Source organism: Varanus komodoensis, unplaced genomic scaffold (assembly GCF_004798865.1).
Source record: "Varanus komodoensis strain SLA01 unplaced genomic scaffold, ASM479886v1 scaffold60, whole genome shotgun sequence".
In the NCBI taxonomy this organism is placed as follows: domain Eukaryota; kingdom Metazoa; phylum Chordata; class Lepidosauria; order Squamata; family Varanidae; genus Varanus; species Varanus komodoensis.
The window spans coordinates 867,265-882,596 of NW_025336223.1; the positions used below are offsets into that span (position 1 = coordinate 867,265).

General features: G+C 38.9%; 1 protein-coding gene across 3 annotated transcripts in view; it reads left to right on the forward strand.

The window, feature by feature from the left end:
• Positions 1-15,104, forward strand: part of SPICE1 (spindle and centriole associated protein 1) — a 33,621-nt gene extending 18,517 nt beyond the window's left edge. For 2 of the 3 annotated variants that reach the window (XM_044449727.1, XM_044449729.1), the window contains 6 exons: positions 2,767-2,970; positions 3,836-4,230; positions 9,524-9,713; positions 9,931-10,033; positions 11,737-11,809; positions 13,045-15,104. In XM_044449727.1, coding sequence (XP_044305662.1) covers positions 2,767-2,970; positions 3,836-4,230; positions 9,524-9,713; positions 9,931-10,033; positions 11,737-11,809; positions 13,045-13,098 — 1,019 coding nt within the window. In that variant the 3' untranslated portion in view covers positions 13,099-15,104. The remainder of the gene's footprint in view (positions 1-2,766; positions 2,971-3,835; positions 4,231-9,523; positions 9,714-9,930; positions 10,034-11,736; positions 11,810-13,044) is intronic. The other variant, XM_044449728.1, reaches the window with a different exon arrangement.
• The last annotated feature ends 228 nt before the right edge of the window (positions 15,105-15,332 follow it).

The window sequence follows — 15,332 nt, forward strand, 5'->3', positions numbered from 1 at the left end:
TTTCACATCCCTCTTGAGCTCTTTTTCCCTCCTGGGTTCCTGCAATGGGACTCTGCCTAACTTTTCTCTGAGCCTTTTGCAGTGAACTTTCTTAAAGTCCAGCTATGCATCCAATTAAGCTCAGGTTTCACAAGCCTTCTCTATCACAAATTTCAAGATGACATTGTCACTTTCCTGTAATCATCCAGCAGCCCATGTCAAAATATGTACATCAAAGGGTACTCAAGATTTGACTAGCTGGACATCTTACAATAGTTATGTTTTTTTTCCCCAAAACTGTCAGTCTTAGGAGGAACTGCTGGTGTGTTTAGGAAGTAAGAGCCCTCCAAGCCTGTATTCAGGGCTCATAATTACATTGCAAGGTTCATGGATGAAACAACCAGTATCTGTTTGGGAATCATGTATATGATCCCTGAAATGGAGGACTGGTTGTGGGCTTCTTGACTAGGGAGGGATTAATGCTTGATACTGAGGCCAGCAGTTCCATCCAAGTGGTGATTCAAGGAGTGTTGTCCATGGGGTCACGAAGGGTCATATGCGACTTCGCACCTAGCAGCAGCATAATGGCATTGGTTACTTTTAAGCCTTTGATTGTGTAGATTGGCCAACATTAAAGCAATTAATAGAAACATTAATATTTGGAAAATGGGATAGTAAAGGATGGCATAATGGAGCAATTATCCCTCGGTTAGTATACTAGACATGGATGGCCCTTTTCCCCAATATTGTTTGCTTTAGTTATAGAATTATTACTATTACTAAATACTGTTAAGAATGATAATATAATAAAAGGTATAGATTCTGAGAATGAAATTAAGATTATTTATTTGCTGATGATACTTTGTTAACAATAAAGGATCCATCTAAAATTTTAACCAGGTTAAAATATATTTGGAAGAATTTGAAGAAGTTTACTGATAAACTGGGATGAATCAGAGATGATGTTTAATTGTGATAAGGAAAGATTAGGAATAAATTCAAAGTTAAGATATGCAGAGTTATTAAGTATTTAGGTATGAATATTACTAAAAATTTACAATGCTTAAAAATAATTTTGACAGATTGAAACATGATATAGAAGAGAAAATGAATGAATTTAGGAAGATTGGACTATCATGGTTTGGTAGAATAGCAGTGTTTAAAATGAAAATCCTTCCTGAACTTTTTTTTTTGTTTATGATATCAATTAAAATAATGGCTAAGAATTGAAAAAATGGCAAGATATAATAAGTTTTGTAATGGGGACAAAAAAGGGAGGATAAATTAAAAAAAGATGGCATAGATCACAAAAGATAGGGAGATTAGGTGTTCCTAATGTAAAGTTGTATTATGTAGCAAATCAAGTGAGGCATATACCAGCTATTATATTGCAGCCTGATAAGGTAATATGGTTAAAATTTATTGTTTATGTACCTTGGAATTGTATTTGTGTAAGCCGTCCTGAGGCTCTTGCAAATTCCTTAAAAATATGTTACAAATTTGGAATAAGTATAAGGAAAAGCTTATGCCATCAGTCTCACCATTATATCCCGTTACTGAATTAGAAGGATTTCCATTAAATTTGAGAGAAAGTTTGGGGAAAATATTACGGAATAAACAGCTTATTACATTTAAAGATTGGTTAGAGAAAATGAATAAAAACGGAAGGAAAAGAGCAGCATTAGAAGGGGGGAAAATAACTTGACTTAATGTGATCCAACGAGAATGTTGGACCAAAGATTGGTTGAAGAAAAAAAGGTGGATTTAGAGATTATGCTAAAATTGAAGATATGATAATGGAGAAGGAAAAACAAGACAATATGCAGATGAAAGGGATAGTAAGTAAACTTTATAAAATATTATTAGAAGATGTGGATCAATACGATCCACTTAAAGCAACATAGGAAACAGATTTGAGAAAGAATATCAGCAATGAAGACTGAGAATATCTCAGCTAAAAGAATATTAAAGTGTTTGTCAGTAAGAATAAAGGGTTAGGATTAGAAGTTTTATAAATAACTTTGGAAATGGTACCCAACCCTGGTAAAGTTGAATCATATAGATATCAAATATTCCAATTTATGTTGGAGATATGGTTGTGGAGTGGATACATATTATCATATGCAATAGGAATGTTAATATATAATGAAGTTTTGGAAAGAGATCTTTAATGAGATTAGTAAAATATTAAATTTAAATATTAAAGTAGCTCCTGAGATTGCATTAATGTCAATATTCGATAGAAAACAATGGAGTTGGAATATTAAAGAATTAATAACCAATGTAAACATGATTATCAATTGAGCAGTATAGAGAAGCTTGGAATATAGCTATTAATGATCAATTAACTTGTGATATTAAATACGGGTATATAAAAAGTAATTTTGATAATATTTGGGGTTCATTTATTGTGTGTTAAAAAAAGAGAAAGGATTTGCACTTTCACAGGAGTCCATGCAATTTGGAAGGGGGATGGAGCTTTCTGAAATAATTGTTGAAAGCACTTTTAACATGTATCCATCAGTGCCTGTGGTGGGATGCACAGTCTTTTTTATGTTTTATTATAATTGTATAATGTTTAATGTTTTTGTTTTATTGTATGTTTTTCTCTCAATTTTATTCTACATTTTTAAATTAATACAAATTTATTTTAAAAAGCAAGCATTTGGGTGTCAAGAACATCCAAAATTTATGTGACCTTATATAGAATTCATTATGAGGCAATCTCTTTTGGTAGCTTCCTTGGTTCTAACCTAGCACATTGTCTCATTTACTTTCTCTTGTCAGATGAACCCATTTTAGATTATAATGGGCCAAAGACAAACTGGCTTGATGCTTTGCCAGTAGATCTTCCCAATAAAGCTGCAGTCCTAAATCCTCCCAAGAAAATTCATCCTACCCCTACATTATCAACTCATATATTCCAACCAGCTGTCTTGTTATCACCACCACAACAGAAGAGCAGTGAGGCCTTGCCTCTTCTTCAGGATGGTAAGAGGGCCACTTGAATTGCACTATAGTGTTTGGCTTTGTTTTTCAATAATTAATCCACCATCTACCATGTTGTATATAAGTCCTTCTATATCTACTTGTAGTATAGCCACGGTCACTTTCCATCTAATCTTAAACACAGTAGTGACAGTGGCTATTGTTCAATTCTAGAAAGTTAGTTCTAGGCAATCCAATCTGAATTAATAGCAGGATACTGCCTCCTTTATATTTGCAACCACTTGTGGCACTGCCATGTTTTGTAGTATCACAGTTTCTGTCAACTCTCCCAGCTGCTTTGAGGCATTATGTTTTTTAAAGACAGGATAGTGCTTGTGACAGGCCAGCTTTTGTAATGTAAGATGTTCTCCATGGAAACTGAAGCCTGTCAAAATTACTGAAGAAAGAATGTTGTTTGAACATATGATTGTGCTAGATGAAGCAATACTGTGTATTTGGATGAAATTGCATTTAAAATGCAAAGTACAAATCGTTAAGTTTTATTTAAAGACCGACTGATTTTAGATTTCCAGAAAATAATCCTTGATACTGAGCATAAAATTACATGGCACTTCTCAAATGTACAAACCCTGCACATGAGTTTGCTTCTGTTAAGTGCATCATTTAGATGTGATGGCAAGCATATTACTTGGGCATAAGTTTTTTCATACTTTGCCTGACTATGAAAAAAAAAATGAGAACATTGTAACAGGCCTTCACCACTCAGATGTTTCCAGCACACTTGGTCAGCCTGGTTAAGCTGTCTTGATTTATTTATTTAAAACTTTTCCAGACCATCCCTTACTGAAGGTTTAGGATTAAAGATAGTGAAGCATATGCATTGGTACAGCATGTTGTCTTCCCACAGATTCCACTAGGAGAGAGACAGATGGAGAGCAGATCTCTACTCCTTCACACAAACCACTGATGGTACAGGAAGATGGCAGTCTCTTAACACAGAAAGTCTGCGTTCCTGTTGCAATCCAAACCATGCATAATTCGTTCAGGTCACATGGTCAAATATTAGAAAACATCTCTGCAGCACCAAGACCAGGTTTTGATGATGCTACAGAGGGGATTGATCCTGGTGTATCTATGATGTGTACACAGAATGAAGATCTTCAGGAGCAAATAAATGAGCTAACACACCAGAACTCTGTTATTAAAACTCAGCTGAGAGCATTTGGGCATTGCCATGAGCAGGCCTGGGATAGTTTGCAGCAAGCAGAAACTATGCAGGATGTATCAGATGTAGAGAGACAGGTAAGGACACAAGAGCCACACTCCTGCAGCCTCTCAATTATTTAACTTTGGGGGTTCTTTGGAGCTATTAACACTTGTGAAAAGCAAAGTACTTATGAGAGTCTGTGTGTGCATCCTTGCATACATGTATATCAACTGTATGCTTTGTACAGAAAGTAATCTTCAGTTACCCAGACAGGAGTACTCTTACTATCCTGTTGTTTCACTTCTCTTCTGTGTGCTGTGGGATAGTTGTCCAGTCAACCTATACTGCGTGCATCTTCATAATCACAGTGGTATGTATAGGATCCTGTCCTGTCCTTTCAGTACCACCCTATAGCCAAAGTTCTCTGGGCAGTTTACAACAATCCACAAAAAGCAAGACAATAAAATACAGTAACATACCATAAAATCTAAGAAACATTAGTACATTTAAAACAGGTAAAGCATACAGTGAAGAATAACCGTGTAAAATAGCTGGGATGGATAATTCTCTCAAGTCCCTGGGTAGCTATGAATAACATTTAAAGCTTCAGCATGAAGAGCTGTGTTAACCTGGTACTGGAAAGATTTTACAAGGCTGGCACCAGGCAGGCCACAGTGGGGAGACTGTTCCATAGCCATTGCAGAGAAAGCCCTCCTTGTTACCATCCTTCAACCCTCCCGTGGGTTTGGCCCTTGGAGAAAGCCCCTAGAGATTGAGTGTAATATCCAAGTAGAGTGTGGCTGAGAGAGGCATTCCAACAGGTGGTGTGGATCCAAGTCATATAAGCTTTATAGGTTAAAGCCACCACCTTGAATTGGACATCGAAACATACAGCAAACTAATGCAAGCAGGCCAGAAGTAGACTTGTATGTTAAAATCTGCAGTCCCCAGTTATTAATCTGGCTGCTGCAATCTGCATATGCAGCAGCTTCTGAACAGTCTTCAAGGGCAGTTCCATGTAGCATGCATTGCAGTAATCTAATTTGGAGATTATCACAGCATAGACTATTGAAACCAGACCATCCCTGTCCAGATAGGGGCATAGTTGGGCCACCAGCTGAAGTTGGTAGTAGGCACTCCAAGCCACTGAGGCCATCTGTGCCTCAGCTGACAAAGATGGATAAAGGAGAGCCCCCAAGCTACAAGCCTGCTCTTTCAGCAGAGTGCAACCCCAACTAGAAAAGGTTGAACACCCTTTATGTAGATGTACACGTTGTGTTCACGTATACATGTTGTAGCAGGCACAGATGTATATGGTGAAAGTGTGGTATCAGAAACAATATTTATTTCCATTTCTGTGCTGCCCCATAACCTGAAGGTGCAAAAGAAATATCATGGTAGCCTTTGAGAATTTAATGTAACTTGTCTTGAATGTCATAGATTTCATGGAGACTGTTCTGATTTTAAAACTGATTTTTAGCATGGCTGATTTTTTTACACCAGCTGTTCATGTAAGTAGCCTAAACAGTTTGTCTTCTTCCCAGGCAATGCCTTTTCTATGAAGTGGAGGCATGGGGCCTCTCTCCAACAGAGTTGCTGGTTGTTTTTTGCAGTGTGATGAGCCTTCATGCCCTCTCAGACTGGCTTTGCCTAAAAAGCTGTTTGGTAATGCTGAGCTCCACTCTTGTTGCCTTCATAGTGATTTTTTCTCTTATTATTTGCCCTTGTATTTCTTGTTTTTATCCTCACTCTTTCTTAACACTTCCTAGAAATGATCTCAGAAATCACTAGGCTCTTGCCAGGGACAGGGTATTTCTGTTTGATGGGAGGGGGGGAATAGTTCTTCAACCCCTTCCCTTAAAGGTGTGTAGGGTGATCTGCCAGGACCTTAACATCAATAACTGATCTCAGTGTACCACCATAAATCAGGGAACTGAAGGAAGGGATCTTGGCCTAGATTACCTCCTGGGTACATGGTCTGAGGGAGAACAAGATGACTAGACAGCAGTTTTCCTTTCATTTCTCTAATGCACAGCACCTCCCTTCATTCTTCAGGCAGATTCAAATTCAGGTGGAAGGAAAGGGAGGAATAACACCTGCAATTTTCCAAAGATACTATATGGTACCAATCCATTTGATGCCATCCTAGCCATGGATCAGATTCTGACTGGGGGGGATGACCTATGTATTTTTTACCAGATATAGAGTCATACCACCTCCAGCCTCTGAGTGCAAAAGACACTCCAAGGAGCACGCTGTGGAGTTCATCTCAAAGCCAAGGGGTAAATTAATAGGTTCTCCTTGGGTCTGGAACCCAGCAAAGCATCAAAATTTTCTCAGTGCTATAAACTACCTGTTAACAATTGAGGCAATAGAACCTATCTTCAACAGTAGACATCCATTCTAGGATTTACTTTGTTCTTTATGGTTCCCAAAAGAAATAGGGACACCAGAGGGATCACCATAGATCTCTTCAGGATGAATACACTGAAGACAATAATGAAGGCCATTTCACAGGCAGAACTCCTTACATCCATTGATTTGTTGGAAGCTTATCTTCACGTTTCAATTCATAACACTCATTGTATGTTTCTAAGGTTCTGTTACAACAGCCATTGTCAATATTGCGCACTCCCCTTTGGATTGACTTAAGGAGCCAAGGTATTGGTACCCTAACTCACACCTTCTCTACTTACATTGCACACTGATATGGTCACCTTTGGGAGAGATAAACACACAAAACATTAATACACTACTGGTTCATCTTCAGAACCACAGGTTTGTAGTGAACTTGGAAGAGCCATCTTCTCTCTCCTTAGTGCTTAATCCCGGGGTGATTGTAGGCTTAAACTTTAACATTTGGATCTTGGAGAAGTACATGAAAATCCACAGTCTTATGAATCACAGTATCTTACTCAAGCAGCAGAGATGGCATGCACCAAGCCCCAGCTTCTAAGGATGATGGTTTCATGCTAGGATTTTACTACCATGGGCATCTTTTTGCACTTGGCCCCTCCAGCACCTTTTGCTTCTTTCAAGATCAAATTGCCAGACAGAAACACCTGACTTGCCAAAGATTGTCAGAAAAGAACAAAGGTGGTGGTTGGAACCATTGAGGAAGAACAGCAGTCTTTTCATCTCACTGCTAACCAGGCTTCTCCATCTGGGTGGAATACCTTGCAATGTTGAACCATAAGCCACACTTCAGTAAGGGAGTCAGAGTGAGCACTCAGTGCACAGGTCTTCCAGCAACTAGTAGTAAAACAGGTTAGTCTCTCAGCCATAAATCTGTCCATCATGTCAAAGAATGTACTGCTGCCAAGGTTCCTCTCTAGACAAATGCTGTGCAAATGAGTTTACTCACAGAACTACCTCATTTCCCAATCCCATTGTTACCTAAAGTCAATGGGAGACTCAACGAAGTTTCAAAAGAAGTGATTCTGATAGCTTCTCACTTTCCCAGACTACCAAGGTTCCTTAACCTCCTAAACATAGCCATTCAGGAGTTTGGCAGCTTTCCACTATAAGGGATTGGCTGCATCAGGGATCAGTTCTAAGCTCATATTTCTGTCTTTTCTAGTTGGTAGTATGAAAGCTGGAAGACTCTTGATAGGAAAACTGGATTATCTCCAGATACCTTTAACAGTATTCTTTCCTCTAGGCAAGGTTCCATGTACTTCTAGTTGAAAGACTTTTCTGTGGTGGTTCTAAATGAATGTTCAGTTTATTGTTGGGAGCAAAGAGCCACTAGGGATTCTCCTACCAGACCTAAACAAAGGGCTAAGCACTGATACTGTTTAGAGGCAGGAAACAGTTTTAACTAGGTCCTTTATCTAATTAAAATCGTATTGTCATAGGTTCAGTACATGCTCAACTAGTTCTTGTCTAGCAGCTCTGACTGTTTGTTTCCTTTAGAACTCTGGGTTTCTTTCCTTCTCTTCCTCACTCCCTTTCTCTCTCTCTCTTTCTTCCCCCAACCCCAGTGTGCTTCTACTTTTCTCTGTCTAAGCTTTTATATCTTTAAATTAGTTTTTTTTCCATTCCTAGCTCTGACCAGTCTGAAAGGATGGAATTTTCTGTTCACTTTTACAACCTAAAGTGCTATCTTTTCAGTGGTTCCTCAGAACTTCTGTTGAACGCTCTGCAAATTTTTGGCTTCCTGAACTAACATGCTAACACCTATAATCTAGCTAAACTTCCAGTCTATAAACTTTTGGCTAAAACTGATCAACAAAATGCTGGGAGAAGGAAGACTCGGGTATGAAAATAAAAGAAACCACTAAAAAAATCAGCCTCCTACTTACACCACATTTAAGTTCTCACACATTAAAAACAACTGGCAATGAGTGAAGGAAACTGAGAGGCACACTCTTGTGAAACACAAGTTGTCATAATCCTTTGGAAGACCTGGTAAAATAAGCCTTACAATTAGAAGGTGAATCTATCAGTTATTCAGATCCATGTGCCTGTTCATCATAGTCTTTAGAGCAGGGGTTGGCAACTTAAATTTTTCCAGAGGTTTTCGCCTGGAATTCTCATCAGCTTGGCCAGTAGTGAAAAATTATAGGGGTTGTAGGTCAAAACATCTAGAGGACCACAAGTTACTCAGCTTAGAGAAACAAAACCTAAAGATGGTATTTGGAAAGGAGATATTTTGGAGAATACTGTAAGTCTAAATTATGCTATGAAGTCTTGCATAGGTCCTCCTTTGTTTCTGGTCTTTTTAGAGAAAAGCTCACTTTTCCACAGGAGGCACAAGAAACAGTCCAAACAGGCCCAGTTTAGTTCAGGTTTTGGTCAAATCTGAATCCTAGTTGAAAACTAATGGGAGCTAGTTTTCTAATAGCTAAACCATCTAAATAGAATGGTTTTATTTACTCCAAAATTGGCTTTCTTTAGCATTTTTGAGGATACCCGTTGATTGTTTTCTCTACAACAGGGGCAGACAACATGTCTATTCTGGTAAGGGCTAATGAGAGTTGTGGCTGATCTGGCGGGACGTAAGTTGCACACATCTGTTTTACAGAAACTTTGTAAGCTTTGCTATTTTGAACATAAGGATTAAAATACCTTCAAGTTAGAAGAATCAACAAATGTTAGACACACACACACACAAAATCGATGGTAATCGATGCTGTTAAAGGCTTTGGAAATTGCCTTTTATTGGACAATTGCATCAAACAAAAGTACAGATTAATATCTTTACGCACAAATATTACGTTGTGAGCTGTCCAGAGAACTTAAGGCTAATGGGCAGCATACAAGCCAAATAAATAAATGAAATAATATGTTGTTTACTTTGCTTGAAGTTGGTATATCTCTAGTAAACCTTTTTGTTTCTGTTTTTTAGAAGATGCCTTTAACCATATTCTTGAAATACCCATTTAGGGAAATGGTCAAACCGCAAGCAGCTTAAAAGAATCAAAGAGCTTGGATGAACGAATAGCTGAGTTGAACCGTCAGAGTGCAGAAGCTCGTGGCAAACTCTTGTTGCTGACCAATCAACAGGCAGTAGCTACATTCATCTCTGTGTCTCCCCCAGTTTCCCCAGTTTTTTCACCACCTAGAAACTTGCCTGGTATGTACCTGATACTGCTGATAGAAGCTATCAATATAAGCTGTTGGCAACTATTAGATTATTTTTTTACTATTTTCACTTAAGCAGTCCTTTTCTAATTTTTTAAACTAGTTGATTCTCCATTTGGTGTGTGATCCATATCCTTCCTTATCACTAGAACAGCTGAACATCATCTAATAGTTCAGTAACCAAAGAATGGTGTTCATGTCTTTTCTAGAAAATGGAAGGAAGACAGTTGAGGTGTCTGTTCCAGTGGTGGAAACTCTGGATGGTTTGAAAGAAGATACTTTTCCTCCTGCCAGTGGGACCAGTGTAAGGAGGTAATGGTATCTTGTCTTTCTAAGCAAGGTGGTTAGCATATGTGTTTAAATTTTATTATTTATTTAAATTTTAGTTTTACTTCTCAGTAGTTGAAACATGACACTGCTAACTTGTGGTCTCTAGACCTAATTGCCATCTCACAGTTTTAGGTTACAGAAATAAGGTAAGTGCTCAAGATTTCAGGCAGGTTTATTTGGTTGAGAGACCCTGATAAGTAAATGCTAGCTAGCTCCATTTATGCACATAACCAGTGTGAGAGACAAAAGGAGGTAAGAGACTGGCCAATCCCATCCCTTTAAAGAGCAAGGAGCTTGTTCTTTAAAAACAACACTATCTAAACTCTGATGAGGAACTCCATACTTGAACTGTTAGCTGGTAGAGAAGGGGTTGACAGCATCCACAAATGCAGTTCTTCTGATTCCACCCCCCCCCCAATTTTAACCAGCTAATGGGCCCCGCTGAAGCTTTCTAAAGAACTGTTGCTAAAGTCACAAAAAATATTCATATGTATAAGTAGTAATGGTGGACTTTAACCACCCAGATAACTTTTGGAAGACAAACTCTGCTAAACATGGAATCTCCAGCAAATTCCTGACATGCCTTTGTCTTTCAGAAAATGGTGGAATGAACAAGGGAATTGGCTATCTTTGATTTGATTTTCACCATTAGGGAAGTGTTAGGAAAAGGTTTAAAGCACAGAGAACTTTGGGAGATAGTGACCATGTGATGACTCATGTTTTTAATTAACATAACAAAGAGCATATTCAAATCCATAAGTCAGGTTTCAAGAAAATGGATTTAGAATTTCCTGAAATGCTAATGGGAAAAAGGAGCACATAATGGAGTTCTAAAGGGAGGAGTCTGAGGGGCAGGAATGGCGGTTGTGTGAAGGTTGGTAGAGGAAAACAGCAAAGGCTTTCCAAGGTTTGGGCAGAGATTTTTTTGCACATGGCTGCTGGTAATACTAGGTGCTTCCGCGTGCAAAACTCGGAGGCTTATGAGTATCCAATGCAGAGTGGGAAGAGTGGCAGAAGCAGTTTCTTTCTCCCCATTTCTGCTCTGCATCAGCTAGCTGAGGCATTTCCAGGGGTGAAGGGAAAGTTGGAGCACTGCCAGGAAGTCTGGTGACACCAACTCAGGTCAGAGCTTCATCTTCAGCCTCAGCGCTAGCAATCCAAAGTATCCTACGGCCTGTCAGACATAGGAGTGCCCCCTGAAGTATGTCGCTCCTGCCTTTGACTACTCAGTCCCCAAGTCAGCTTGCAAGATGAGACCTTAAACTATATTAATGAAATATAAAAATACACAGCTGAACAAACCCATCAAGCATATCAGCAACAATGCATCAAGATTAAAATTAATTATCTGCTGTGTCATTGTGGGGTTCCCTCGCTCTTTGAGTTATGTCACTAATTTAAAAGTTTTACTGTCTTGTTTTCATATAGAGGATCTACAGCTGACCCCTTAAATTAGGTCATATAACCTAAGCTGTTGTGTTGTGTGGATAAGACTGAAAGCAGGAGGAGGTGAATGATGTAAGCTGTTTTGAGTTCTTGTAAGAAAAAAGTATGGGATATAAATCTAATAAATAAGTAAATATTCAGCCTGGCCCTGACTCCTGTCTTCTACTTTCTGAACAGGATGAGGATTTACAACAGAAGGACAAATACTGTTTTTCTTCTTTTGTCATTTATTCCTACAGATCTGCTTGTGTCTCAAATCATGTGTGTTTACCATTAAGTACTTCCCTGAGAAATGACCGTCACAGAATAATAGTAAGTATTCCTTGGATAAAGCTATGTTCATTTATCATTTCTTCTCTTTGTGATGTTCAGGGTTGAGTGTTATCCTTATAAAGTCAAAACAGGTGGCACTATCTACACCTAAAATGGAGGGTATTAGATAGCTTGGGGCAACCTTAACGTTTGCATATGTGCAAAAAAGTTTTGGGGGAAGAACAGATTAGGGGGTCTATGCTGAGAAACGGTGGTCTATTGGAGGTTAGCAGTCAGTTGAAACTGGTTTGATTTCTCAGTTAAGAAATCTCCATCCCTCTGAGGTTGCAGCCAGTATCAATCTACTTAAACTCCCCCACAGACCTCCTCAGAAATTTTAAGAATATTTTAAGATGTGATTATAAGTTGCCTTGGTGCCCCTATCTCTGGGGAAAGGCAACTCATACATTTATAAATAAATAAGAATACTAGTTGACTTGCTGGTTGCACTTTTAAATGTATAAAATTGTATACATTTTCATATGAAATAAGACCTACATTAGTCAAAAACTTTTTTATAAGTCAGACCTACATTAGTACAAGTGAATCTTTAATGTTTCACATCTTTGACAATAACATTTTTTTCAGCCATAGGCTCAGTAACAGTTGCCCCCGGGGAGACATGGCAACACTTTGTTCCTGGGAGTGCCTTGTTTCCTTTCTGCTGTGGACATGTTCCCATTAGATTGCACATAGGATGAGAAATGTAAACGTGAAACCAGAGAAACTGGTTCTCTCATACACTTATGGAAAGCTTTTTCTTATAAGGAGCAATCCACTGTTCAGAAACACAAAGAACTGCTTTGAAATTTGGCAAAAATTGCATTCACAGCGTAGTGATGAATCAGTATGTAATGTAATGACTTGCAGATTTCATATTAATTTCTGCATGCAAATTTTTGCATGGAAGGAATTTGACTGCAACAAGCGGCTCTAAGACTCAGGATATATGACACTCCACTATGGAGCTCAACAGTCCTGGCAGAGGTACGCCGCTCGTGTTCTCCTTACACAGGTAGGAAGAAACTGAGCCTAAGATAGTTGTCTCTCCTGAGCCCCTCAGTGGAGCCACTTCTCCAGGTTCTACTCTTGTCTACTTGTTCCCCTTTGGCACTCCATTTACTAAACAACTAGCACTTGTTTTATGTTGACTGAGGTCAGCACAAATGCAGACAATCAAAGGCTAAAGAAGTGGCAGTGCAACTCACCCCTCCCTTTTCTCTCTGTTCTTGCAGTCTGAAACACAAAAGGAAGGAGGCTGGTTTGCCTTGTCAGCACACGTTGGCTAGCACCAAACCCACTGATAGGTATATAATCTCGTGTATAAATAGTTTTTTTGGCATTTTTGTAAAAATCCAGAGTTCTAATACTTGCGAATATCAATGTTGCTAATGATGCTACGGTCCCCCTAGATCTCTAGTTAGGTACTTCTCCGTAGGATTCGTGTTCATGTTGCAGAACACTTTTATATTTTCAGCCACTTTTCATATGTGAAGTCTGCAGCAGCACAGGCACTTAGAAACACAGCAATATGAAGGCCGCTGTTTGCAGCAAGTTTATGAACAAATCTTTATGACTAACTACACTCTCATGTTGGAAGAAGACCAGCTCGTACAGGCACCTTGGTTTGTGCAGCTGCCTGCATGCTCTTAAGCATCGTTCATGCTGTAAACTACATATTTGAATCAGGCCTCGGTATTCATTGGATATCCCTCTCAAATCACAATCGTTGCATGAGGAGTCTTCAGTTCTTTTTTATTATCATTTCTGGAAGTTCAGCATTGCAAGATGGAGAAAATCCAATTGATAAAAGCTGTATGCAATTAAGAAGAGTCTAACAAGGTCTGACCCAGTTAATGCCACCAAGGAAGTACGCTGGAAATAAAACAGATTCTTTGCTCTAATACCAGTTCTTAGCTGATTGAAGGAACATTTGGTTGCATGAGGCAAATTCATGGACTAAAATTGTACCTGTTGTATCAGGTTAAATGCTCATTTGTGACAGCCTTGCCAAGCTTCCGTTTGCCTGGAAAATTTATCCTGGCAAAAGGTTGACACTATTGCTCTCAGAAACTGACCTATATGAAAGCATCTATATGGGAGTGGGGACACAACTGCATGCATTGCCAGCTGTATCATTTAAAAACAATGTATTCTTTCATATAATGCACCACCATTATTCTAGTTGCTATGCTAGCTTCCTTCAGCAGCAACCTGGCACCTTTATTTGATGACACGTGCATTCGGACACTGTTCAACTCAGTGTAAAGGAGAATTCCTGGGTGCTCCAGTAGAAACAATCCAAACAAACCATCTGAATCTTGAAATAGGAAGGAAGGACAGACAGACAGATGGACGGACTGTTCCTGCTTTCTACGTCTTTGTGGAGGGTCCATTCCATTATTTGGCTTACGAGGTGTTGGTATGAACCTACTGGCCTGTTTCCATGATGATTGAAAAAAGCATATAGCATGGTGGCTGCCGAGGAACTAGTAGTGTACTCTGCAGGTCACCTCCAGTGGAGTGTTGAACTGCAGGAAGTGGCTTTTGGAGGGCGGCAAAACAGACAGCATGGAGGTAGTTATATTAGGCACATCCGTTTGGATGTACCTAATATAAACAAAGAGTTTGAGGAGGAAAGTGAACAGGTCTGTATTTATGTGATATAATTCCTTAATCTACCTAGGGGAGCCAGCTAGGCCTGTACACTCCTAGAGCTAAAACATGTCCTACTTGTGGTGTAGGTGTAGCTGCCCAAGTACACAGGATCCTGATCCAAATTGGAACCATGGTATTTGGGGGGGGGGGATTAACTCTTTCCTCATCACCACCCATTTTGCTTCTGAAATTCCATTCCACACCCTCCCACAGGAAGTTTAATAAAAAATGTCTAACTGGAAACCAGAGACGGCTTTGGGATTTTTTAAAAATTTCCAGCCCCTTAAGTGTGAATGTAGGTGATTTTGGGGTGCAGGGGATGAAGAAAAAAGTGTAGAAGAGATTTGATCTTTTCCTCATTGAGTGTTCTGGTTCTGCTCTGGATCAGTACTAGATGTGCTTACACAGTAAGGAAAAACAGGCTTAGTTACAGATACATTACTAGATAAAGGTTTTAGTATAGCTGCCTTAAAACAGGAGAATTGCTTTGACTGTGTTTTTTAATTTGATTTTATTAGAAAGGACTTCCAGGTTGCTTTTGAGGATAAAATCCCCTTTTTCTGTTTAAGGAGGACTTTTAAATGATGCTTGTTGGCTTTATATTTTTTCATGTTATTTAAAGATGATTTTAACCTTATTATTTGTTGTTGAGTGCTTCTTTCCATGATTTCCTTAAAAATAACTTTCACTGGTGAGTGGGAGTGATTGTAGGTACCATGCATAGCTTTCTAAAAATTCAACCAGGGCTGACCCCACCCAGAATTATTATTTGTAGAATTAAGCAAGAAATTATGAATAAGTGCAAATGAATGATCAAGTCCAGAGTAAAGGCCTGTATTCTTCTCATACAGGCCTTTTAATCTAA